The following is a 27924-nucleotide window of genomic DNA, read 5'->3' on the forward strand; positions in this document are numbered from 1 at the left end:
TCTGGCTGGCTACTCCTGACCATTTATCATTATAGATCATGTGTTTTTACAACTGGTGAGACTAAAGTCAACAGTCTGCAAGACGCAGCAGCCACTTGAAATATCAGTCATCTGCTTCCCCCTCCCTCCTTTCTGTGCATGGTTAGCATTGCAATGGGGTTTTAATAAGGCATCTGATTTGGTAAACAATTCTTAATTTATTTACTTGGGCAAGACTCCTTTGACTTCAGTGGGAGTTCTGCCAAGCTAGGGATCTTGGGCCGGTGCCAGTGATAAAATGCCCATTTCACTGGCATGTACGATTTCCTATTTAGTTGCCAAAGAACCCTGGTTACCAGCTTCACAATAGGCTTTGTTTCCTTTACATGGAGAACAATGCAATTGATATTTCCTCTTCTCTCCAGGCAAAGGGAGTTAAGCAAAGAGGTCCAGTTACTGCTGGCAGAGGTATGGGAAAACTGATGCTTGCAGGTGCTGCTCTGTGGGCTCTGTGTTTCTCTCCCCAAAACTGCCAAACAGGAACACTTTGCATTGCCACATATGCTAAGACACATTACATCTTCTCTAATATGCTGTGCTGCAGACAACGTCACATGTGTCCACTCATTCTTGCAAGATAAAAAGAAAAATTCCACTGTGAATACCAGAAGGTTATCTGACAGTTTGACAGGAAAGAAATCCAACCAGAGAAACATGTCATTCTGTCACTGGCCCAACTGCTGGATTTCTTATTGTTAGTCCTCTAATTTACTCCAATGACTCTGCAGAACTGGGGCCTGACTAACCAAATCAAAGCCCCCACTTAATTGAGTAAATGTCTCAGTTAATTTAAGGCTCTGAACAGAGAAAATCAGAAGACAGCTAATAAACGGTTGCTGTATTTAAAGGAATGATGATTTTAAATCTACTGATTATAAACACGCATTGTCAAATTACGCCCATCTCCTCTCTTAAAGCCATAACCACTCCCCTTCTTATTCAGTGCTTTCTCAGTTCCTTCAGTCTGTCTCCACAGACGACAGGACAGAGCCTTCTCCTCTGAGATCCCCATCAGTCACAATCCCAGCCCTTCCCCTCGGTCCGGCAGCGATGGAGGATCTATTTTCCCAACCTACCTGGAAAAATTGTTCTTTCCATACCGCTCACCCACTGCTCTCTCTCACGTTGCAACTGCCATACTGTACCTTACAAGGCACTCTGACATACTGTTTACACAATGAACAGCCTTATAGGATGTTTTAAGAACAAAATCATTTACTAGAGGCATGGACATACAGAAAGGTGCAGAAGAATTATTACGCAGTACTTTTCACTTCTGAAGGTCAGGGGCTGTGCTGGCAGATAGTTCACGTTATAGAGAGGGGGCTCCTACAGAACCAGGGCCAGAACAAGTGTGCAAAGCCCTGCGAAGGAAGCAAGGCAAAGCCAGTGCAAAGCTACCTACAACATACCAGCCATTATATGACCTTGTGCTGTATCCTACGTCCTTACTCTTCTAAAAGCCAGAGCACTGATAATCAGCGTCTGTCTGGAAATTCAGAAGAGGCACAAGTTAAGTTGAAGGAAAAAGAGCGCACTTGTTTATTTAGAAGTCTAAGCAATTATAATAAACATATGCTCAAATAATCAGCTCCCGTGTAATTACTCATTTGCAAGCACAGTTATTAGGTAGGTAAATTCACTCTTTTTTGGAAATGCAGGTCAAATATTTATCTCTGAGATACATTAAATGCAACACAAGATTGAGCTAAGGGCATATATTAGAGTGTAATATTTACGAAATTGAAGTGTTTAGACCTTTCAAACCTCTTTTAAAACCTTGACCTTGGAAACAAATAAGGACAGTGTTATTTTAATGTGCATTCAAATTTTAACAACACAGTCACACAGCTCTAGTGGAATCCACATCGAGTTTCCACTGTAGATTGCTCATCATTTCATTATGGTTCATTATGCTGATAACTGTCAGAAAGCATTAGAAGCAGGGGCCTTGAGTAATAGCACTGAAATGGTAATTTAAAAACAATATACTTTCTGGAGGAAATACAGCAGTGCACTAAATTCAATTAGAAGAGGCGAATGTAAAGACAACTAAGTGACGTTTGCTGTTTCAAGTCAGGCTCTTCGATTTCTTGATAACCTAAACTGGAGAAAGACGTTTTAAAGCAGGCACTTTTCTCTTGCATCTCACTGAATTTGCCCTCATTATCTCTAAGCTTCTCTCGTATAAACTGTCTTAAATGCAACCGTTTCAGAAATATTTCAGGCCACGCCAAAATACCAATCAACCAGTCACTGTTTGGGTGGCACAACGGACTAAATTTTTCAGGGTCATTTACTGAGACAAATTTCAAGCTGGACAGCCTGTGCTGGTAATCTCTCTTTTGTAAAGGGCTTCCAATTAAAAATCATTAATAATCGGAATCAACCGGACAATATAAACAATACAAAACCATCCCGTACTTGCTCATAATGTGAGCATTGTTTGTTAAGAAATAGTCTGAGAACCCACCTCATTAATGGTGGGGACGTGGGACCAACGCCCATTAGCTTGGGCAGGAACTGCACCTGCCTGCACCAGGCTGCAATTCAGAGAGTCTCCTACCCGCATCCTTACGGAGAAGGAAACTTGGGAACAAGGATCATGATTGAGACTGATTGTTCATCAGCCTTGGGGATGTGTGTGCTGGTAAGGCAATTTATTCCCCATTAGATTGCTAACCCTATGAAAAGCCCACCCCCTCAGCAAGCACTGAAACATAATGAAGGTCTCAGTATTTGCCTTAATGCAACTTTTGCAGTGCTTCCAGAAGGGAAAAACGTCTGTGTTTTCCACAGTTTGTGCTCGAGTGTACTACGGGTCAATCATACCACCTCCATGCCCAAGCACACAGCTGACAAGCCCACTGTGTCTCAAAACTCAGAGTCTAAATTCTCGACTTAGGTCAATGAGGCAGATCCAGGGCGGCTCTGCTCCTCAGTGGTGACAGACACGATGATGAATATCCCCATGAGGCAAGAGTGAGGGAAAAGAGGCACCAGTAAATGTGTATGTCAGGGTTTCTATGCCCGGCCTTTCAACACAGCCCACTGTCTCCTATGCTCACATCCAGCCATGTTCTGCCCTTTCTCGTAGGAGATTTAAGGCAGACATAACCACACACTTCTGCAGAGATAAATAGAGCAGAATGCTAAAAATGGAGCACGAGTTATTTGTTGAGATTGTATGCCTGGCTTAACTGAAGGTTAGGTACAGTTTTTACAACTCAACAAGGGACAGAGCTGTCAGATCGTGGTGTTAAGGAGCAGGAAAACGCTGGAGCACCTCTTCTGACCAGCGCATCAGGAAGCGGGTATTGCTCAGTACTCGCCGTGGGAGTTGTGAGAAGGGAAAGGAAAGGGAATTCTCCAATTCCCCTTCATCCACTAGCACAGTCAGGCTAATGCAAAGTCCTAACAGTCCTCCTCCCCCAACCCACAAGGCTAGATAAGTGACGAGGCCAGCCAGTCTATTACTAAAGGAAATCAATAGCCAAAGGTCAAAGCTCTACACAAACACATCCTAAGAAGCCTGAAGTTCTTCATCTCAAAAATTGTTTAGAAATAATAAAGAAAGTATCAATCCTCAGTCTATTCCAGGTGTTCTCTCCAAATTACCTGATGTTACTTATATTCACCTGGTCTAATAGTTCTCCAAGTGAACAGAAACCTGATTTTACAGGCCAGTGGAGCAGAGTCTATCTTTTTGCTAGAAGAATGGATCTCAGGTACTGCGTTTTATTTCTTCATTAGTGTGCCGTCACACTGAGTGATTACTAAATGCTGGGCTGAATGAGAATACCAGGGTTAAAGAGAGCATAATGAACAAAGAAGGTGCCTGATTATTATGGCTGTCAGCACAAGGGAATTGGGTTTGTCACCTGGTTTAACCAACTGGTAAGAACTGATTAGAGTCTGAATCCGTCTGAACGAACCTTTGATGTTTATGCTCCCTTCCGTCTCCACAGCTTGTCAGGAAAGGCGGACAAACGGGGAGTTTCTTCCGGAGGTGATTCCTTCAGCAGGAGCCCTTTAAACGGTTTCTGTCACTTGCCTCAACTTGGGAGATGGCCACTTGGTGCGGGGAGCACGGCAAGCAGCGGCCCCCCCCGTCCTTGTGCGCCTTGGGCCTGCGCCACACAGGCTGTGTCGTGCCCGTGCAGGTACTACCACCACAGCCACGTTCAAGCTCTTCTGAGGCAACCTCAAAGAGAAGGTAGCAGTGAGCAAAGCAGCGGGTGGGGGAGCAAAGCTGCCCCCACGAGCCAGCTCAGAAATAACTTCTGGATCTTCCTTCACCTTGGATCACAGAAAAAGCAGCTTTTAAGCTGCTGGCGAATTCAAAACTCTGAAATGGGATCTCCAGAGACAGGCCTGTTTCCCAGGGCCAGACGGCCGTGGGATCGTGCTGTCGGCCTGCCTCTGCGTGCCAAGTCCTCGTAGACTGCTGCAGAGATGAAGACTGAGAGCAGCACCGTGGCCCTTGCCCTCTTTTTCACTCTTCATATTTGCAGTGTAAAAGACCAAGATCGGGGACTTCAACTTTGACTGACCTCCGAAGACCAGAGGGGGGAAGGCTGCCAGAAGCAGGCCCAAGACTTGACAAAAAAGGGCTAAGCTTGCAGGAGAACATGCTGCAAGCAAACATACGTATCATTTGTTCACAATTCCCCCATCTGGAAGCGTTTTGCTCTCTCTTCAGACTTTGGTCCCTGCACATGCCTGGTTAAATCCAACCAGCTGATTACTAATTTGATTTCGGTTTGGTCAGGATATCACTCACTGCAACCAGGGCTTTATGAGAAACTTTTGCTGGTATAATGTTATTTAGGATGTATCTTCTGACAACAGTTTTATTGTTGCAAAAAGACATTTTCCCTAACAAAATTGTCAGGCTTTACATCTTCCAGTGTAAATTGTGTTATAAAAAGCATGATCTTACCCACTTCAGCGAGGTTTCACAACACAGCTAGACCTCCATCCCCAGTCAACGTTTGGCAAGGGTTACAGGGACCTCTCTGCTTTCCTGCTAAGCAAAAGCAGCTGCTCCTGGCTATGCCCAGACCTGCTTAACCACCACCCAGCAGAGCTTACAGCTGAAAGGAAGGAGATTGCTGAGGAAGAGCTCAAATCAAGGGGGTGTGGGGAAGGGATGAGTGCTGCTGAGTTATGGACATGCTTTGTTTCTGCCTTGTAAGGGAGAAATTAAGATTTAAACAAATGTGAGTCATCTCTCTAAAATGAATTTGGAATATATTAAAACGTTACAAAAGAAATATCTCAGCCTTCCCTCACAGACACACACACACACACTACATAAATATACAGCTGAGCTCCAAAAATCTGGAAGCATTTCCAATGGCTTTCAGGGAAAGCCACACATGGATATCCCCTAGCTAAACACAACCCTTTCACTTATTGTTTCAAACTGCTCTGCTCCTATAGAAACGAAAACCAAAGCTCTAGATGATCACGATTTAACACCAGGGCATGTCTAGAATCCCAGGTCTTTGGCTGCCTAAACCATTAGCTGACACAGAGGACAAGGAGCTGTTCCAGTAACTCTGCGGGTGCGCTCAGCGCGCTACGCCTCTTACTCCCCATGCTCAAAACGTTCTGGTGGAACTAAAGCATAATTCCATTTGCTGTGCATGATGTATTTATATACAAAGGATAAAATAAACCCTACTTTTTTGGGTTTGTTTCATTATGGTTTAAGATTTATTATTACCATTCTTTTCAGAAGAACGCTTTTATGCTCCTAAGGATCACCAGCAACATTTTGAGTAAATTAGGTATATAATATTTATAATTTCATTAAATATTTACCCTATGTAATATGAGAAAACCTGTCACAATTTCTAGAAATATCAACATTTAAGAAGATGAAAGGTGATGTGATCTGTGGGACAGGTGCTCAGACTGGAAATTAGACCTGTAATTAGACCCAACTCTGTTATTGACATCTGCAAGTCACTCCTCTTGCAGCTCCTCATTTATTTAGACTGTAAGCTCTCAAGGGTCAGCACAATCATGTCACTGTTAGGAATTCTGGGCTGAAAACTAAACGTTTTCTCTCCCAGAAGATGATCCAAAATGCGGACTGCAACTGCAAAGGACTGCAGGAGCTAGCGAACACTACTGTCAGAAGTTGGACACTTCCTAGACACAGCTCTCCAGGCAATGTGTCACCCATGCACATTTGAAGAAAGACAGAGGAAATAGATGACGAAAGGGAAAGAGACTGTTTAAAGACCAACTTACGAGTGCAGGGCATGGATGCAGCATCATTTTCAGCTCGGAAAAAGCCCCGGTCGCAGGTGCAGGAGGTAGAGCCTTCCCAGATGGAGTAGCTGTGAGGCGGGCATTTGGCACACGCAGCATCTGTCGAAAGCGCCTTGTAGTATCCGATTTTGCAAGCTACATGGAGGAACAGGAAGGGAGAGTGTTACTTGCCCAGGATGCGATCATAAATTGCTGGCTTACTTATTCAAAATCGAGGAAGGAGACATTTCAAAAAGATCTAATGATGTCCTCTTAGCCCCAGGTGAAGAATTAACAATCATCACACTCTTAATGAGTACTCCTATGTCAGGATATACTGATTTCTAATTCCAAGAAGAGCCATTCTAAAAGCTGGCTTGGAGATGGTAAAAAAAAATTACGGTCTTGTGTTGACACTGCCAGAAAATCAGCTGCCTCTTTGTGCTTACCATGGAGTTAACACATCGCTTAACCCATGTCCACCTGCATTCACACACACACAGAGCACAACAAAAGGGGTGCAATTGCTTTATTCTATGACCACTTAAGGAATGGCAGCTGACAGCCAAACACTGCCAATTTTGAAGAGGGAGTGGGATAGGAACCCACTGCGATTGGCAGCGAGGCCCTCAGCCTGCCATGCCCGGAAATGGCTCGTCTCCCTCCTGGCAAGGCAGGATTCATTTGGCTCCTTCCCCCCCGGGGAGGAAATCAGTGATGCTCTCCCTCTCTGAAGCCAGGGCCCATCAGTAACTGCACCACTGGCACAAGGACCCATGTGCGGCTTGGCAAGCTTTCCGTGACATCATCTTCATAAATGCAATGCTTACACGGATGGCTACTTCTACATCACTTGGAAAAAAACTCATTAGTATCACTAATAACACATTTTTAATAGCGGCTAACAGGTATGTCATCCCAGAAACGACCCCCTCGGCTACAGATAAAAGCCCACTGTCACCACTGGCATTCAGCGCTATGGAGAACAGAGAAGACGTGAGCACGCAACTGTGCAAAAAGGAAAGGTTGTTCCAGCATTTGCTGCATGACTCACTCTTGCCACTTATCACCTACAGTACCTTTAGGGCTCGCCACACGCAGCTTGCAGCTCCCACCTGCCCCGTGCCCACCCTGGGCCCCCTTCTCCTGCTTCGCCTTCCATCGGCCCCTCTCCTCCTTCCCTCTTTCTTTTATGAAGCTGTCCAAATTGGGAACGGGAAGGGATTTCAGGAACACATTTATGAAGAGGCAAGTTCCTTCGCACGCTACCCAAAGCCATTTCTGGCACTTCCTTACCGAGCCCTGACTTTAGGACATGCCGTGCGCCACCTGTAAAAGCGCTGGGACATGAACCCGCTTTGGCTGCCCCTGGACCAGAGGATCTTACAGGAACACATCGCTTGAACGACTAGGACTTATGCTCCCAGAGTTTATATACGTCACACAATCAGGTCAGGTTCAACACGCAAGGTGCTTTTTGGCCACGCTTCCAACGGCCTTGGGGATCCCGTGAAAAACAGAAAGGGGAGCGCTGGAGGGAGGAATTGCAGGGAGGACAATTACCTTTCCTTTTATCCTATGACTGCAATGTGTGGAGAAGGAGCTGTGCTATCGCTACGTGTCCTCCTGTGACAGGCTGAACAGCAGCAGCCAAGTGACAGGTTCTGGTCTGAGATCTCCCTCCCAATTTTTGTTGTTGTAGCTCAGATCAGAAATATGGCCAGGCCCGTGCACAGCCGGAGCAGATACCCACGGATGGGATCCTATGGCCACACATAAAGAGAAGGGATGGGAAAAAAACAGTACAAGAGGAGAGCAAGCTAACTGCTCCCATCCATTATTCAAGTTTTTTAAAATAAAACATGGAAACTAACATTACTTTGAACATGAGCATGACAGTACACAGAAATTATTAAATGATGAGCCGCCTTGTGCATTTTCACAGTATTCGAGTACTCAGAGACAAACAACCCTGCACAAAGTGGAAGGTTCTGCACTGGCTGTAATGTGTTATTGGAAAGGTAGAAAAATGTCACAGGTTTTTGGGACCATTCCTCCCCCTCTTCTTTACAGGTACCAGATGGATACAGTGGGTACTGCAAGGTCAACAGACTCTAATCCAAGGACTTTTTCCCCTTTGTTTCATGCGCTGTATTTTGTTTTCAACTATATTAAGCCAAGATCATTAATATTTCAGGACCTGAAGAAAGCTCTCTGAAGGCAGGGGCTGCTCCTAAAGCACACACAGCCATTTTGCTTCAGCTGTACAAAATCAGTGGCTGCTGAGCAGTTCGCCGTCTTCATTTTAGTGTGCCCGTGTCAGCACGTGGCACAAAACAGCCTTAGAGAACATGGTGCATTAAACCAAGAGACCTCCGTGGTACCGTCACTTAAAAACTTGAAACTGATCCTGGAGGAGCAGCTCTTCGCATGAAGAGCTTCGCTCTGCTCAGGCTGCGGACAGGCTTTTGGGGAGGTTACCGGTTCAGCAGGCAAACAAGCAGCCTGGACAGAACCTGTCCCCTGAAATTCCTTACGGCTTGCTCAGGACAAATCTCCATTCTGCTGCTTTTCCAGGAAGGATTTGCCGGGTGAGACAGGGCGTGAATGGCGGCCTTACACAGCTTTCGAAAGATACCATTGTAAAAAGATTAGTTCACATGTGCAATGCAAACTTTGAGTTCAATTCCTTAGCTTTGCCTTAATTAGTTCTTGCTGTTAGCTTAAAAAAAAAAAAAAAACAGAAATCTTTTCTCACATTCAGATCACCCACAACCATAACAAGGTTACAACCATCTGCACAATATCCAAGGAAAATTCTCAAACAAAAATATTTTCAATATGAGAAAGCTCTCGGCTTTTTCTCAGAACAAACCACATTGATTCTAAATGGACACCAGCATGAAGTAATTACGCTGATATCTTTGAGTTCCAATGTGTAAATCTGTTTAATTTATATTTCTCCTAAAGTGAGACAGGATTTATCAAACATTGCTGGTCAGCACTATGTGATTTTTTATTTTTATTTTTTTAATTTACCAGTGATACGTGTTCGAACTGCAAAAACTGTTCCAAAGAATCATGGAGCTTCAGTCAAATCTCTATGCAAATTTTTCTCAAGCTGTTCTTCAAACTCTATTTTCTCATTAAAAGCTGATTTTCTGACTCTTATGGTTTTCTTTAAAAAAAAAAAAAGAATGCATGTGTGGGCTGGAAAGTCTGCTTGCTTGCTCTCGCCAAATGCTGAATTTTCCATTAGAAAATTTCAGCCAGCAATTTCAGAATTTAAAAACCTATCTCATAATGGATGTAGTCCTAGTCACATTGTAGTCATAGCTACAATAAAATCTAAGTATTAAATAAATCGTAAATCCCTTTTAAATAGGCTTTAATTTTTCTCTGATTTGGGGAAAAAAAATCTTTAAAAAGCTTTCTTCTTGCATATTTAAAATTGTTCAAAAAAAAAATTGGGCACACGAAGCCTGGGCTGCAGATCCGTCCCCTTATCACTCACTATGCCGAATCCGCGACCTCCAAACGCGTTCTGCAAGGGAAGCGCCCGCAGCCTGGATGGAGCCCAGGGTGGGAGCAGAACTGAATGAGAAATGGGCTCCCGCGGCGCCCCCCTGCCCAGGAGGAACCAGCGTACCACTAAGAACATTTATTATCACAGGCAAGCGAATAACACAGCTAACAATCTGTGGGTTTAAAGTCAACGAGGGTAGCCAACTTTGATGAAAAACCCTAGAAAAATATTCTTGGTTAACTGAAGGACAAAGCAAACAATTTAAGAACAGATATGTCAGTGTCAAGCTCATAAATTTCATCGAGAAAAGAAATTTGTGCGTCAAATACTTTGATAGCGATTACATGTTTTTCATCAGTGGTTACTTTTTCTACAGCTCCTGCCCGTGTGAAAATATTTTAAGCTCTTGTTTTAATTGCACCCTTAGGAATAAAAAGTTAGTTTTATTTTCCCCGTCTAATGTTCTTCCTATTCTTTAAAAGGATGGATTTTCTCTCTCGGATTGTAACAAAACCACATCTGCCACATAAGTAGGCAGCATCTTCTCAGCTCTCTTTTACTGTTATTACCATTTCTGAGCAGATTTTTGTGTGTTAATTATAGAACTCAATTGTTTGGATAGCCTCTTTTGATGAGCTTTCTGCCCCGAACCATGAACCCCTCTGTTATTGTACAGCTGTTTTAGTTCCAAATGCTCATCAGGGTTTTCTAATTGTCAAGCTGTCCCAGTGACTAGTTCTTTTGACCTAAAAGTCAAAGAAAGGGAGTCACCCTTGTCTCCCCGACATGAATACCATGGGAGTCCCAGTGGCCCCCCTCATGCCTGCGAGACAATGCCTTTCCAGATCATTGCCACTACAAGCATAATTGGTTTTTGGGTGAAATGAGAAGATTTTAAATAGGATGAATTAATGAGTTTCTTGTAAAATTAAGTCGTTCTCCTGGTCCAATCTAATTACTCACTGTAATGCCCCTGAGGGTGATAAATAAAGATCCTTAGAAGCCAGCGGGTGAAAAGAAAAAGAAAAAAAAAAGCGCCTTCTCTTTCTTAAAAGTCAGGTTGCAGAATTAGATGCGATGTACCAAATGCTGTTTCCAAGTAAAGTCAGATTCCTTTGATGTTCATACTGGAAGATCTTTACCCCCTATTTTGCCTCCTATTAATAATGACTGTATGATCTCTACAAATTAAAATGAGCTCCACGTCTTTAACTCCTATCTCCAATGGGAAAAGCTGAGCCTGTATTTCTGTGGCAGTAATGCCGCGCGGGAACACAAACGCAGCCCCACCAGGGAATGACGACTGTTGGACTTTGGGGGCAGTTTTACTCCACTGGGTGCAAACCTGGGAGAGGCTTAACCAGAGCTTCAGAGGCACCTTCACCCGCCCAAGCACCCTCACGAGGCACCGCGGGAGGACTCAGCGGAGCTGTGCCGAGCAATGGTGGCCCTGCTACCGCTCCTTGGCCAGCAGGAAAGGCTTGGCTGCAGGCAGCGGGATGCGGAAGAAGGCGGCAGCGTCCCGAGCACAGAAAGTGCAGTAGCTGTAGGGGGTCACAGCAGCACGTGGAAGCCTTCAGCAGTCCAGCGGTGCACTGCCTCAGCCTGGTTGGCACCCATGGTGAGGCTGATCGATGATCGGCCAGATGTTTTTTGCCCCTGGGGAACAAGAAGCTCAACTGCTTACTTGTGTGGCAGAAGCAAAAAGACACTAGGAGCAAGGAACTAGGGAGATCTTCCCTGGGGAAATGAACCACTGGCACCTTCCAAGATCCCTTCTTGAATCCTCGGGAGAAAAAGGATGAGGTGCTGACCGCTAACTGCAAGCCACTGACTGCCACAACCTTCCAAAGCCGCTGGGCAGCAGCCCTGCACTGACATCGGCCAAATCCCTCATCACCCTCAGGCGCATCCCATCAGGTCCCACAGACCTGCCTACGTCCCACGAACTTACGCGGGTGCCCCTCAGCTCAGCCTCCTGTAACACCTCACTCGCACAGACTCTGCTGGACCCGGAGGGCCAGGCAGCCAACCCGATCGGTAAAACCACGGCAAGACAAAGCATCCAGCATACCTCAGCCTTTCCCGTGCCCCGGGTCACTAAGCCACTGAGCAGAAGGACGACCTTTTCCTCAGCCTTCCTTCTGGTGTCTGCACAAGCAGGTGCCCTTCACATCCCCTGCCAGGTCCAACTCCAGCCAAGCTTTGGTTTTCCTTACTTCAGCAAAGTCCTGAACAAATCTCATGAAGTCCAGGACTTTAATTCTTTTAATATGCAAGAACTCCAGTGAAGTAAAACAGGGGGAAAGGAAAAGCCTGTAGCTCAGCAAGGTGCACGAGCACAGCAGGACAGGGCATCACTGGCATCGTTACACTCCCACATCTGTGGTTTAGGGACAGAGTTTGCATTTCATAGGCTGTATCAGTTCTCCAGGTTTTACTGACACTACACTTGCCCTCTACAGAAAATTTTCAAACTTGTATCTCACAGAAACAAAATATAGTTATGCTGATAGCCCGATCATTTTAAAAGCTGAAACCTACTTGCTTCTATTAATCACCGTTTTCTAAGGAAACGTGCTCGTCAAAAGCATAAAAGAAAGAATTAAACATATATGTAATTCATATGTTAGATAAATTCAATAGGCAGATACACGGAGAAACTAAAAGATTAAGAGTTAGCTTATATTCTAAAAACTATTAAGAATTATTCTTAAGTTTGCCATGCAGTTGATAGATCAACTGCTAAAAAAAAAAAAACTCTCCAAAAATATACACACTGAAAATATCACATTTGTATGAATTAGCAAAAATAGCTTACATATGCAACGCCCATCTTTGCTATTACTGTATTCTACTCGCTATGCTTTGTAAGGTGGACGTTTTCCACATCATGATCGCTACTGATCTCTGATAGTGGCCTGATCTTCCATTAGCACCGTCAACACCGCCTGCACGAGCTGCTTCCAGCCCCACGCTAGGAGGCTTGGCTGAAAAGGCTCCATCATCAAGACATTATAAAAGAAAAAGCAGCCCCTGGACTTAATATTTGCCGCATTTATTTTAATTTTTTGTCTGAAATTAAAACAAAAAAAAATAGCTAAAGATCTGCAGTTTGAGTAAAAACAACAATGACAAGAACACACAAATCCTTTCTCGGTGAGAAGGCAGCACTTTCCGTGCAGAAGGAAAATCCCACGCTGCTCGGCTCCCCGCAGGAAGATGCTTGCTAGGAGCGGTGGCAGAGGCAGGAGGCCGACACCCCAGCCACCTGCAGGTGTCCCATCCCTCTGGCGGCTGTCCCACGCAGCTCGGCAGAGGCCAGGCAGCAGCACGACAACTTCAGCGCCTTTACGCAGTTCAATGAATAGGGACGTGCTGCTGCACTGGGCGCTCACCACCTCCACGGTTTTAGTAAGAATTAATATTCTCATTCATTTATTAATCCGATAAAAACAGAGTTAAGACATTGTTTAAATGTGTATTCAAGCAATAAGCCCTGGTGTGGTGAGTCCCCTCGTCCCAGAAGGTGACGTAGGGCTGCTGTTCCTCGCTCAGCGCGGACAGCACGGGCGCTGCTAACGCCGTGTGCAGGTGCTGAGAGCATCGTCGGGAGGCTGCGGAGCCAAGCCCTCGGACGCTCTGCGTCTCTGCTCGAGCTGTCGCCGTGCTCTGGCACAGGCTTCATCTAACTTTGAAAGTTTAATCACCTTTCTACAAGCTGTGAGGTTTAGGAGATGAGTCAACTAATCAGTTTCAAATAATTACTCAATTAGAAAAACAAGTTGACACTTTCCCCCGAACAGAAGCAGCAAGAGGAGAATTTCTAACAGATTTTTAAGCCAATCTAAGATTTTTTTTTAAGAAACAGAAGAATAATGGATTTCTTGTTCTGCTAAGAAACTAAATTTTACAGAAAAAAAAGCACATTATTACTAAAGTTTTACAATATACTCTAGTGAAAGCTGATTAATTGTCCTAAATCTCCACATTAACAAACTCTAATCCTCTTGTCAGGAGACCTGCTTACAAGCTCCTCTCCCCAGCCGCCTACCAGCACTGATGGGAGCAGAGATCTGTATCTCAAAGCACTGTCCGGCCAGCCTGGGATTACCTCTCATCTCCTGAATTTTAACAGCTCTGTAAAAAGGCAATTAAACTTCCTAAATTAGATAAAGCCTGCGATACAGCGTAGTAGCAGCTTGAAATGGGAAGACCTAACACTATTAACACGGAGCCCCAACATTACTGTTTAATGCATCTGCTTGCTCCTAACCTGGGCATCAGCTGTCATCATCTGAAGTCTTGTGCTAAAAAAGAATGAGTGCTGGTGAGGTGTTAAAGCGCATCCAACGTGTTATTTTCGGTTATTTTAAAAGTGCCTTTACTTTATATACGCTAACGAGGAATTGCAATTTGCCTCGAGTAATTATTACATTAATCCCCTCTAAGGAATTGTCTATTGACAAGAATTTGTGGATTCATCCTGCCTATAAATCCTTTAATGCTGCTTCCTTTGTGCAAGAGGAATGCCGCTCACTGCAGCAGAGCTGGGATGTTTTCTGCTACTGTTTGAACTTGTATCACCACTGCGATGGAGCCAAGTCCTGCCAGCAAACCAGAAACTAGCTTCTTCTGCAAGTGCACGCACACACATCTGCGTACGCACGCGGCTTCTTCCTTTTGATACTTGGGTTAACTGGGAACCGTCCGGAACAAAGTTCAAGCCGATCGCTCTGGAGCTACAGCAAGATGCCTTAATATGGTTTAATCGTCACATCCTCTCTAAATGGCTGTGCCACGCGACTTAAAAAAAGAAAGAAAAGCTATTTTTATCTCCCCGGAGAATTGCTTGACACAAAGGTTTTGGAAGATGCCTAAATATAGACAGTTCTGGTGAGATCAGGGTGTATGCAACAAGATAACAACTGCACTATTTTTGACCGTCTCACACGGACCCTGGAACACAATGGCTTCAAACGCACGCTGCGTCGGCTCTGCCCAGCTTTAGAGAAAATAGGCAGAGGTACTTCTGGGAGCCTCCCATCAACATCACTGTAAAAAACTATCAATCCTCTACTAAGTAGTACATCAATCAAAATGGTGGCGTGCAAATCATGATCCATTAAGTACTTCACACTTGATTACCCATGACATTTTAGAGAGGGTCATACACTGATGAGTTGCTTCTCTCTTCTTTGCCCTTTGCTATTTGGAGTGCATGACCACTTTTAGTTCATTACTGATGCAAAGATCATCATGAAGCTTAATTTCAACAAGAGAGGAAAACAGCAGCTCGATTGTTTGTCCTTTTCTCCTTCGACACCCCAAGCTGTAGGTTTCTTCATTCTATGCAGATCGCACCTTTTTGGAGGAGGTGCCCGACACGGGGCTGTGCAGGTGCACGTTTGTTTAGATTTCGCGTTCTCCACCAAAGATGTTCTGAAAGCGAAGGAGAATGACTCAAACCGCCCACCGCTTCTCTTTTTTCCACAATTCTAGCCTAGATGTGAAAGCGAGGCTGCAGATTTGCTCCACACTGGTCTAATTCACAAAACCAAAAATACTCAGGGCAGCATCTGGAAGCTGTCCTTCTGCACTTGCTCTCATTGCAGCCTGATGCCTCGCAGCAAGGTGAGATCTCGTGGCTATGGGGGGCACCTTGGTGGTCTCCCTGGTCTAACTCCTGGCTCTGTCAGACGCTGAGGACAGCGTGCCTAACCTTCCCCATCCACATTCACGGGGCCGGTGAGTATGGTGGTTTGAAGAGGAAAAACCATTCTTTTTCTTTCCAGCTGGTCTGGCCTCAGCCTCTGCTCAGTAACCTCCAGGTCACCTCCCTGAGGACGTCGGGTGCGGACAACCCCTTCCCACTGGAGTTAGTGGCAGGAAAGCAGCAGAGAGCAGAGAAGGGAAAGCAGGGCTGTTCCTTGGTGCACCTTATTTGAAGGGAGCAACTGCACAGACACCCAGAGCGTAAACTTCAGTATCCCTGCCTCAGTTTATCCACTTACAAAGTGGCAATAAAATTCACAATAGATGCGTTGAAAAGCTGTTGTGAGGTTTAATTAAGCAATAAGTGCGTACAGAGCACTCGGAGATCTCCAGATAACGAGGCGCCCGTACGAGAGAGGAGGTGATTACTTCTGATGAAACAAAATCTCATGGCAACAGCCTGGCAGACTCAGCAGGGAATATCCAGGGCTGTCTCAACTCTCCTCTTCCAGCCTCGGCAGAGGAAGCTCGCGGAGGTTGTTTACCTGCTCTTTTGCATCACAGGCTTTGGCAGGATGGTCGGGAGGAAGGCAGAGAAATGCCAGCATGGGCTGAACGCTCCGAGCTGTGAAACACTGTCCCTATTTAAAAATCAAAAGAGCCGTGAATCTGCTCCTGTCAACAAGCCTTTCAATAGAGAGAGAATAATTTAGCAGGAATAGATGAAATCTCCCACCTTAGGGTGATCTGGGTGGCTGCGAGGGGAAACGCATTTTGGCAGTTCCCACATTCTTTTGTCAAACGTCTCTTGTCTGGGAAAGAGCGGAGTGCCAAAAGCCCTTGCAGGTGAATACCTTGGCTGTTTCAAGTTCAGTTGATTTAGAGCAATAGCACGTTTATCTGGGTGTTTGGAAAGTTATTAATGAGATCAGCAAATCCCTTCCGTGTATAAATTATAAATCACCTTCAGCAATGCCACGTAAATTATCAAGTCAAGTGCGAACACGCTTATTTATCTGTGACAGTCTTTTATCACCAACAAATAAACGCAAGAGAGGGAATTATCTGCGGAGAAAGACATCCCTCGGAGCACAGATGCCCAGCGTTAGGTCCCAACTGGCAGCGCAGGGCTCTCTATCGCGACGCCCCGAGGGGTCAGCGAGGAAGAGCGATGGAGCAGTGTGCTCGAGCCTCGGGCAGGTGCCGCAGGATGGCTTCCAGCTCGCCACGACCGCAGTGCTGCAGTGCTCGCCGTGCCCAGAGCAGGGGTCTGCAGCCAGCACCCCTTCCCACCATCACATCTCCTGCTGAGACGGGTGCTGCAAGTCTCGGGCTGGCCTGCAGGACCTGCTTTAATGGCCCCAGCAAAAATGAAGCTCCGAAAGAGAATAACCAGACTTACTCTGGTTTTATGGGTGGCTGCCAGGAGTTTTGGATAAGGAAAATAACAGCATGAGCCGAACTTAGCTTTTAAATCCTCTCCTATCCTGAATTCATGAGACAGATCAGGTGCTAACTCTTTTTAGCTGAAGTACAGTATCTTCATATTGCGACGCAGCCCATCCATCTTCAGGGTCCAGATAACCCACAGATTTACAGCACAGCTGCTACTCTAAGAGCACAGGATTTGGCCCAGTTGTTCAGCAGGCATATTGCTCGGTAATATTTGAAAGCTTTTTTGTTTGTTTGTTGAAATGGAGGCAGCCATTTGATGAACACTTTAAGCCAAGCTTTTCTTCAAGAGTTCTGGGATGAAAGAAGCTTCATTTTGTATAAGGCATATAAGTAAATGAAATTCAACAAAATCTCAGGGAAACAAACTGCAGAACCTGATGTTTGACATGAACAATGATCGCTGCGATGGGTCTCCTCTCTACCAGCACAACCTTTGCCCAGCAGCCGCCAGAGCCAGGGGGAATGCAGAACCAGGAGCCGGGTGGCAGGGGCCCTGGGCTCACCCCAGGTGAAGCACCTTGGGTAGGAACCTGCCCGGCCTGAACAAATCCAACCTGACCGTAAGCTTACACGGTGGCAGTGTCTGCTGCTCCCAGGGGAGATGGAGCTCACGGTCCAGGTGTTTACAGAAGCGTACAAACCAAGGCAGGCCAACAGCATTTCTCGGCAAGTAGCTCCTGCTGCAGTTAGGCGCCCGTAGCTGACCCAGTCACCGAAGCAAAGACTCCTCAGGCGTCTGGGTTACTGCGATGAAGAACAGGAGGTTTCTCCCCTCTGGGAAGAGTTCTCGTTTCCCTGGGGGAGCTACCACAGAGCACCACCAAGCCCCTGGAGGACCCCAAGGGCACAACCCAGGGCTGGGACACGGCTGGCCCCAGGTGAGCAGTCCTCTACCCGGCTATGGGGTAAAAGAAAAGCTTCCTTTCCCATTCCTACATGATGTCATGTGGCTGCTAATTAGGAGAAAGTGGCAAAACAAACATAATTTTGCTTGTAATCTGGAAAAGCATCTTCTACAAAACTATTGGCAAATAAGCCTGACAATAACATCACATTTTTGGCTCAGAAGCCCTCATAGCTGACATGATGGATCTATTTATTCAAATATCTACATGATACATAAATTAGTGCAAGATAATAAACACAGAAATTAATTGTGGTAAGCAACAGCTATTTAGAAATGGCCAAAAGCACCACCGACTTCAATCCAGGCCACAAAAATTCACCCTAGGAAAGGAATTTGGCCCCAAGTCTCAGCGAAGCCTCGCGCACCGGCGCGTGACTCACACCCTCGCCGATTGCCCCGCGCTCCTCCTGCTGCGATAAGCGCTATCAGCTCACGGCTCTTATGAGCATGACTTATCTCATGCACTATACCATATCGAGACTTAATTTTGCCTCAACAGTTAACACAGGGTGCTATCAGTAGTATCCCAACTGCATTTTGGATCGTCTAAGAGAGCGAGGTTTTAAAAATACTGTCAGTAAGGGAACCTCACACCTGCTCCACAAAGACATGCGGGTCTGCAAGGCCAAGGCCGTCTCTTATCAGCGCACACATCTCACTTTCCTTTAGGTCCCAAAATCACACCGAGTAACCTCTGCTTCCAAACCTCAGCTGAGCAGAAACGTTCCCCTTTCTCTCTCTCCCTTTGTCAGCTATTAGTCAGCGCATCTCAAATTAGAGAGCGCCACGCTGAAAAGCTTCGCTGCCTTCCTGGTACGTCTGTGACTGTCAGGCTTCATGCGTGCAACGTCCGATGAACAGTCCTCGAGAAGAGCCCCACAGCCATCGATGGCCATCAGGGACTTCTCCCCTGTGCCCACCCCACAGCAGCGCGACCTGCACTTTGCCTCTGACCCCAACAGCTAGTCACTGTCAATCTGTTCAGTTTCCCCAGGCAGAACTCCTTTGAGGACCGCCGTTTGCTTGAATTTTCAAACACAGCATCATGAGATTACCAAAATCTGCCTTAGCCTATCAGGACAACACAGGAGAATCTGCACTTTTGAATGCCAGTGCTCAGACCAGTATAATAATTTTCCTTGTTTATTATTTGCAATTACTTCAAACCTTTTCTTGCCTGCATTCTTTTGTTAAGAGATATACCCTCAAACATGCAAACTTGGGATTTTCTAACAGAACCAAAACGAGAAATTTGTTCACAATGAAAAATTGGGGCAGTTTAGCAGCACAGAGTGAAGAAAAGCAGCGGCTGCAATGCATTGGTTATGGCGTGTCTGATGTGTCAGGTTTATTCCCTAGATGTATTTTTCCTTTGTGAAGGTGCAGTCAAACAGCAGCCACTAATGGGCCAGTAAATTTGCACTGTGCCAGGCAGAGCTCCGAATGCATGAGATCAGCCACTAGCTGGGGGAGGGGGGAGATGGATATTTCACCATATTTTACTTTTATGCATTTGCTTACATTTTGTAGATGTGCCACTTAAAGAGAGCTATTTTTTAAGTTGTGCCCAACTCATCATGGTACATAAGCAATCTTTTGAAAGACCCATATGAATCACCTTTGTCAACAGTAAGTGGGTTTTGACATTGCGAATGCTTGGTGACATTACTCAGAAATACACAAACACGCCTTTTCCTCAGTGCAGTCATTTTAGGGCTTCGGAAGGGTATGACGTTTAAACATATAACTGAAGGAGAGGAAATGACACATCTAAACTAGAAGTACCCTACCCCAGATTGCCTTCAAGCAACAGGGAAAGTTGCTCCCACATAGGAGCAGTCACGCTGGGCTCATCCCTGGCCTTAAAAAACCAGCTCATGATGTCCCCGTCCCATGGGCAAGGGTGACCCAGGACAGTTTCTACCCCTGTAACGCACAGGACACCCAGACACCGACCAAGGACGCTGAGTACACAGGACAGAAGAGCTGCCTGCTGCACCAAGAGCGTTCCCAGAACTGCTGCAAAGGAGCAGCCTCAGCATCCACTTTAATAGTTACCGAACACTGGCAGAGCTGACGCTGACTCAGGAGCCAACTGCACTCCGAATTCTGCAATCGGGGATTAGGTGCGCTGCCTCCGAGCTCGTCCACCTCCTTACACGCGCAGCCGACAACTGAAAGCATTTGCAATTCAAAGCACTCAGATTCAAGGTCAGAGTTTTCCAGTCTCAAGAATTCTTCATACGTGCAGAGTCTAAAGCACCGATCCCAACAGATTGATTTTTTACCATCTCTCTCAGGAAAGCATATATGAAGGCGAGCATTATTTCAGCTTCTTGAGGGGGACTTCCCTGTCAATGTGTGTTAGTGACTTGTTAAACAAAATGTTTTGCAGTAAATCACATGGAAATGTGAACTCAGCAAATGCCAGAGGCAATGACAGGCGGATACAAATGACAATTAGAAAGGTGTGTCCGGATGCTTGAGGTATGAGCAATGATAAAGTGCTTGTGAAATTTCACCTGCCTGGATTGGGACAGAGGTTGTGGCCTTGGAAAAAAAAAATCAGATGTGCTAATTAAAAAGAAAAATATATGTCTGAGCAGACATCCAAATATTCCAGCCTCAGCAGGGAATAAAACCTACAGATTGTGGGAATTAGTCTGAATCAGACCTCATTAAATGGTCACAGCAAGGTTGGAGAAAGAGAGTACAAGCCAATGGTTACTGCAGGCATCTCCTTAGCTAGTGAAAAAAAACAAATTCTTTTCACATAATCACTCATTTGCACTCATGGGTTTCTCAAATGGATTTAGCAGACCTCTGTTCACCTTCTCTGTGCTGCTTTTGACTTTTTAGAAAATATACGGAACTGATAACAATCCTCTCAAATTCTGAGAAAAGCAAGACATACTTTAGCTGATTAAATGTTTAACATTAACAACATCCATTACCATCACCAGCAGCTAGCGATGACTAACAAAGAAGAACATGAAATCACATTACCGCATTCAGCAAACCTTTAGAATATGCCACTTTTCACAGTCAAAAATAGCATACCTTACCAGCCCAGACTTCGTCAGCCCATTCTGTCAGCAGTAAAAGCTGTTTTCTAGGCCACAGCGTTTTCCATTAGTGCAATGTGATTTGCCACAGCATTTTTAGAAAGCTGAGGTGAACGTGTGATACAGAGGGGGCAATGAGTAATCCAGAAATGAAAGTCTTAAACTTCTCATGTAGGGCAAGGTCACAGAACAGCTGCCTATGGAAAACCCCATGCAGAGTCACTTGCATACCACGCTGTAGCTGTGTATTCCCAGGAGCTTTACGCTAAGGATATTTTAAACAAACTTTAAAACACCTCTCAACAAATGGTTTTAAAAGGTGGACATAATGACTTCTCATATGGCTTTATATGCTTGCGCTTATAAATTCGTCACCTGGGTAGTTTTATCTCCCACATTAGCCGATGTTTGAGAAGTTTTGATCATTACTCACATTGTTTGAGTGTTATATCTGTTCCTAGTAACAGGGGGAAGAAAACAAACCAAAACAAAACTGACGGTATTTTTGAAGCTACAGTATCTAGTTATCTAGAATAAAATCCTTCCTGAATACTTGTAAGAGATGTCGTACCATGCAGAAGCAGTGATGAAAGAACTGGCAGCGTTTTTTGATAGAGAAGATAATCATTTATAAGCTACTAACAAACTAAACAAAAATTAACAAGCTCCATAAACCAATTAAAATTCAAAATGTAAAATGGATGTAATGACTCAACAGCCTGATCACTACTCTCATAAAACCAGCTTAATAACATACGGTCTGAGTCTCTCCACATCGACACCAACATAAATTTAAGTAGCAAATTGAAATTCTCGTAATTAATGGAGTTTCACTGATGTAAAAGCTGTAAGACAGGAGAATCAGACCCAAGGGCTGTGCACAGAGAAGACTGACACGAAATCAGATTTGTGCAACGCACTATATCGGAGAGTGGCTGTGCTACATGTCACTGCATGGGTTAGGGGCCAGCTATCAGGAGCGTGCTGCAAGATCTGTGCAGCAGGTGCTGCATTATCGAAATCTGTCTGAAGGCAATTAAGTGGGCACTGTCACTCTCATTTACGAGTCCATGCACATCCTCCCTGGCAGCGAGAAAAAAAAAAGACGGAATGACGGCCTAAATATTCTCCAGTGGGTTTAAAAATAAAAAACAACAGGAAAATACAAGGCCGGGAGGGACAGAACAGCATGTAAACTTCCTATTTCTGTACTTTAAATCTGTCTCATCACTAGGGAGGAGAGCCCTCCCCTGCTCTGTCCCCCTTTCTGCACTTGGCAAGTGATAACTGCTTACACCTTGCTATATGCAACTCAGACTTGAAAAATAATTCTACTTCTAGACTTAAAGTTTCAAAGATGTTGCAAGTCTGAATACAATACATCTGTCCTCATCTCCCAGATAACAAAAGCAAGGCTTTTTCAGGTGTTTAAAATAATCAATAAACATTCTATGCATGTTTAAGGACATCTTCATAATGCTTCTTTATAAAGACAACCTTGGCCCTCACAAGAGAGGCTCTTCATGACCTTAGACAAGACAGGGTATATTAATTGGGCAATGCCTCACATTTATGCGGGTTTTGGTTTGTTTTTAATTTGGAAAGGCACTGGCTCTCACTGCATTGACTGGCCATTTGCTAACTCTCAGTGAAGGAGGAACATAATGGGGGCGTTTGCAGGGTGAATTTCAAGCATGCTTAGTTGCCACAGTATGGTTTGAGCAGTGCTCCTGAACCATAAAGCAAGCTGATAGGTTGAGATTTAACAATCTAGCTTACCTGCTGGATGTCACTGACCGCCTGAGATCAGCTTTTAACTTTGGATGGAGGAAGAGAGTTCAAAAATTAACTAAATGCTCTGTCAATACCTGTCACCAAAGACTCTGCCAGGAATGAAGCAGCTATTATTCATCACTTACGCAGCCCATATCAAAGTTAGCCCTCAAACTCATGCTATTAAAGAGTCCAAGCTACGCAGTAATTTGGGGCACCGCTTGCCTTCAGAGAAGGCAGGCAGGATGTTTAAGCAAATGTTGCAGCCCATGCATCAGAAAGCCTCCAGAGCTGGGGTTTGAAGCGAGCAGCTGAGGCCGCGCACCCCTCCTTCGCTCTAACCTGCCCTCCCTGAGGCTGCACCCCGAGCTGAGGAAGCAGAGCTGGGCCAAGCAGGAGGAAGCACGGCACCTCTGAAGTCAGGGGCTGCTCAAGGAGCCCCAGGCTCCAGGCATTAAAGGAAGCGGCCTCAGGCTCCTCCTGGTCTGTGCTCATCTGCACTGGCTTCTCAGACCAGAAAACTTGCTGAGGGCAGCGGCAGCCTGTGAGCCTTGGGGCTGCAGGTGCTGGCCCTGCGGCGCTCGGGGCTGCGTGTGGGGGACAGCCCTGTGGTAGACACAGGGTCTTGCAGTGCTGCCAGATCTGGTGCTTATCAAAATCTGGTCCTTAGCCCTACTCCCTCCCTCCCTGCCTTTCAGGATTTTTGGACCAAACCAGTGTCAGCCAAATACCTTTGCTATCTGTAACAATTTGCTCAGCTGGTACTGCCCCAGCACAGCCAGCAGCTACATGCAGGGCTTGCAATGTTACCCCCTCATGTGTTCACAGCCATACCTCATCTTCCCTCCTCAACAAGGAATTTTTAATCACTGCAAAATACATGCAAAGAACCAGAAAGACATTTCTTTCCTTTAAAGACTTTCTGCTGATAGCAGAAAAATACTTCTTGTGACTTAATGTTTTTTAGAGTTGAGCAATCATACGTCAGTTTACAACAGTCCCCTTTCAGTTTTCCATTATTTACACAATCCTTTCTTAGGAAAACAAGCAGATACGCCTGCAGGCAGGCGAGGGCTCCCGGCTGACGGAGTCAGGCCCCCACACGTACACTTCAGGCTGTGAGTGCTGCGCTCCTGGCGCCTGCCCCACAGCCAAGGCCCAGGCCTGGCACCGCCATGACAGGCCTTCTGCGCTGCTGCAGGTGCCCCTGCCGACCCCAGCCCTCGTTTCCTGCTACTGCCTCCTTGTAGGAACGAGATTCCCAGCAAGAGCTCCCAAGAACAGCCTCGGGTACAGAACAGTGACTAATTCTTTACGTTTCATGTCGTACATGGAGAACCCCTAACACGCAACAGCGCTTGCAATCCCTTCCCGCAACACTCCGCATTGCTGATGTTTTGCTAGAAACACCCTTCCAGAGAAATGTCTTCGGGCAATTAGAAACCCAAATTGCTTTCCCCTTTCCCATCCTGCAGCCCCAGGCTGGCTGGGGCAGCCACAGAGGTGAGGGGCACCTCAGGAGTCCCCAGAAAAAGTGGCCTGCAGGATCCACCAATATTAACCAGCACGTGGGAGCTGGGGCAGGAGGGCTAGTAAGACACCGAACAGGTAAGCAAAGAAGGAGGGCTTATGCAAGGAAGAACATCGCAGCAGGCAGGGCAGGAGAAAACTGGAGAGGTCTACATGCTGTCCCCGACGGTGTCTGGGGGTTTTCAGGCAGCACTAATGGGAGAAGCATTCAGCACAAAGCACCTTCAGCCCTTCACATTTACACAGAACAGAGTGAGGTTTTACTGTCAGGTAAACAGGGTCACTGTAAATGCATCATCTATCATTGCTCTGGTATTGCGAATAACACATTGAGCCTCTTCAGAACTCTAGAATAGTCTTTATGAGTTAAGAAACTTTAAAATGTTCATAGTAAAATCAGTATGATCTATCAGCTACAAAATACACTACCAGCACATTAAAAACTAAAGCTCTATCATTTGCTAGAATTCACTTAATTCAAAAGAATAATCTTTCTCTGGCACTTCACTAAGCTCATGAGTTTATGCTCCCAAACAAAATGAGTGCTGTAGACTGAAGTTACTCTTTGATCTGGAAAATAAATCCATAGTGAATTCAGGTTCAATTATAGCGTTTAAACATATGACATCCACAGTACTGTAACAAGCTAGCAACAAATGCCACTTTCATATAGAAAACATGCATTAACATGCACAAGCTACCAAGAAAGTCAATTGGTTCTATGCAGGTTTATCAAAAAGTATTTTGGCACTTTTATGCAATCTTTTATATGTATTTGTCAATACAGTATATTGCAGTTCTAGTTACTATGCACAATCCACTACTACAAAGAAACTTCAAGTTTGGTGTGCTGAAAAGTAAAATCTGCTTTACTGATATTTGTGTGCGCGTGCTTACATGCATATTCACAAATGCAGTTGTTGCTACTGCTGAAATTTCATTTGCATGCAAAATACCTCTGGTGCAAATTACCAATAACATAAGGGAGTCCATGAAATGTTAAAGACTTCAAAGGATGAGAGAAAAACTATTTGCATTTTGGGATTGATCCAAAGCACATTAAAGTCAAGGGGAGTCTTTCCATTGGCCACAACAGATGTTCTGACTCAAGGAAGTTTTGATGCAAGTTATTGACATAACAGTAGACCAGCAAGACCACAAGATCCATTTTCTGAAGAAACTCAACATTAACATCGATAAATGCTGATTTACTGGTTTTTGTCATGGCACTTGTCTCCCAGATTCATCTGGGACAATCCTTGCTGCATCTCCTGCTGTCTGCAATGCTTCTTTCTATCTGGATACCCCACATTCATTCCAGTTTTTACACCTACACATTTTTCTCTGTTGACGGCTTTTACATTCTTTCTCCCTCTGCAGATACCTAACTTTGTAATAGTGTTAACTAATTCCACAAAAGGGACTTATGAGACAAGTACCTGTAAAGGACAACATTAAAACTGCCAAAATATGTTTTGATAGATCGCTAACTATAGAGCATACAGGTATCAACTGCTTTCGGTCTTTGAAAAACTACTAGTGGCTTTCCTGACAAAAACAGACAAGAACAGCTAGCAGTTTATTTGAGAATAATCAGCTTAATATTGCTTCTGTGATCTGTGTTCCATTCGATCGATGTTTTAATGCATCTTCTCATTTGGCTTAAACATAACAATGCCCTCTACAACAGGGCAGAAATACTGTTCAAGTGAAGGATGGGAAGCAGAACGTGGTAAAATAAAACAAGGGACTGAGCTTGCACAAATGCAGGTACCAGGAAGATAAATAATGCCATGTTTATTTAAATAAGCTTGAATAATTTATTCATGTTAGAAAGGAACATTTTTCCTGGCATGACCCAAAACGAAATGAACTAGTAAGAGGAGCATTTCTCTAGCAAAAATGCTATTAACAAATGCCATATCTATTCTATACGTGTCACCAGTAAACAAAATCAACCCCTCTGCAAGAGAACAAAAAAACGCACTAGAATGTAGTGTGCATTTTTCTTCTTCTCTATACTTCAAAGTCATAAGCACTCCTCATATTTCAAGGTAAGAGGTTTTATTTCTTGGTTCCCACAGCTCAGGTAATGATATCGTAACTCAAAGGTGGTGTAAAGCTCGCTATAGCTCTGACCTCGTAAACAATTTTAACGCCCTTCTCCATACCCCAACAGATATAGGACTGCACCTGAGCAGTCAGTATCTCCTTAGGAGGTACCTGTTTATTCAGCTTGTAAGTGAGCTCGTGCTACCCATTAAAACCAACCTGGATGCAAAGAAAAGGTCGCCATTTGCATGCAGGAGGCCATCTTTCAACAAGCCGAGAGAAATTTGCCAAATACCTGAGCTGCGTGGGAGGGAATGGGAAATTAAGCCAAAACACAGCACAGCCTCACACAGCAAGGCACACGGCACCACGTCTGAACAACATGATGGAGGCGTGGGCACTGCCAGGTGCCTGACGAGGCCCTGGTTAGCTGGAACCACCTCGTTAGCAAACTTGGAAACTGAAGTGTGGGGACTGAGCTCTCAGAGCCCAGAGACCTCATCAGATGGAAACAGCTTCACTTGGAGGCAAGAAGCCATGAGGGAGTGAGACCAGGTCTCTATTTCTAGGCCAGAGCTTGAGGGCTACATGTCAGCTACAAGAAGATGGTGATCCCATAGCAGCTGTCCAAGAGCATTTACTGCAGAAGTCAGGTGAGCCCCCCAGTTAGTCTATTCTCCTGCCCCACAGAAGGATAACATGTACCTAAACCATGCCACCAGATTTCAGCCGTCTTGTTCTGAAAATCCTCCAGTGTAGAGATCCCTCCATGTCCCAGGGCAACATGTATTGGCAATACAAACTTCTACAATTATGATTTTTTTTCCCCTCAGGTCTAGCTTAACCTGCTCCTTTTTGCAATTTAAGCCCATTATTTCCTGCACCATTACCAGCTCTCTTCATAGCCAATTCATACACACCTCTGCTTAAAGAAGAGAGACATTTCAAGATCTCTTCAGCTCTAAGCAAGTATGAACTTCCAACTCCTTGAAGAGATCTGAACAGTAAGTGCTAACATAGCCCTCATGGCCTTTCTGCCCGTGTATCCAGGAATCAAGGTCTGAACTAGTTAAAGACACCGCCTAGTATTTCAAGTATTTCCTCCTGGAATAAAGCCAAAAACATTCTAGGTGATGTGAATAGGAAAATCAGAATTCACTACCTTCGGAAAAAACTATGAGTAGCAAAAAGGAAAGTAGTCCCTTAAAGAAAATTAGGTACCCCATATCATGTGCATTTTATCTGTTATCAAAGGTCTACTTGCAAGACTCATGACTGATGAATTCATGGCATTAAACAGTTTCTTTTGAGAAATCACATACAGGCTGAAAGAAGGATACAGGAATTAACAGCTAACACAGAAGGAAAAGGCAGGTCAGAGCAACACTGGACAATATTGGCAGTAAGTCTACAGAGTGCATACACTTCAAAATTAATTTTATACCGAGCTTGTGTTTCTTCAAAGGATCTTGACTAAAAACCTGTAAGAGGACAAGGGGATATTCTCCAAACATGGTTGTGATGTGTGATTTTCTGAGTGCTTGCTTCATACAGCTTATCCATATCCTCACCTCTGCAGCTGACAACTTCCCTGTACA

At 44.9% G+C, this 27924-nt stretch overlaps 1 protein-coding gene across 3 annotated transcripts in view; it reads right to left on the reverse strand.

Moving 5' to 3' along the window:
* The window catches only part of EPHA4 (EPH receptor A4), a 99211-nt gene that overhangs the window by 54924 nt on the left and 16363 nt on the right, over positions 1–27924 (reverse strand). For all 3 annotated transcript variants that reach the window (XM_080603722.1, XM_080603721.1, XM_080603723.1), the window contains exon 4: positions 6304–6459. In XM_080603722.1, the coding sequence (XP_080459848.1) occupies positions 6304–6459 (156 nt within the window). The remainder of the gene's footprint in view (positions 1–6303; positions 6460–27924) is intronic.

This window comes from Anser brachyrhynchus (assembly GCF_964034855.1).
Source record: "Anser brachyrhynchus genome assembly, chromosome: 9".
Classification (NCBI taxonomy): domain Eukaryota; kingdom Metazoa; phylum Chordata; class Aves; order Anseriformes; family Anatidae; genus Anser; species Anser brachyrhynchus.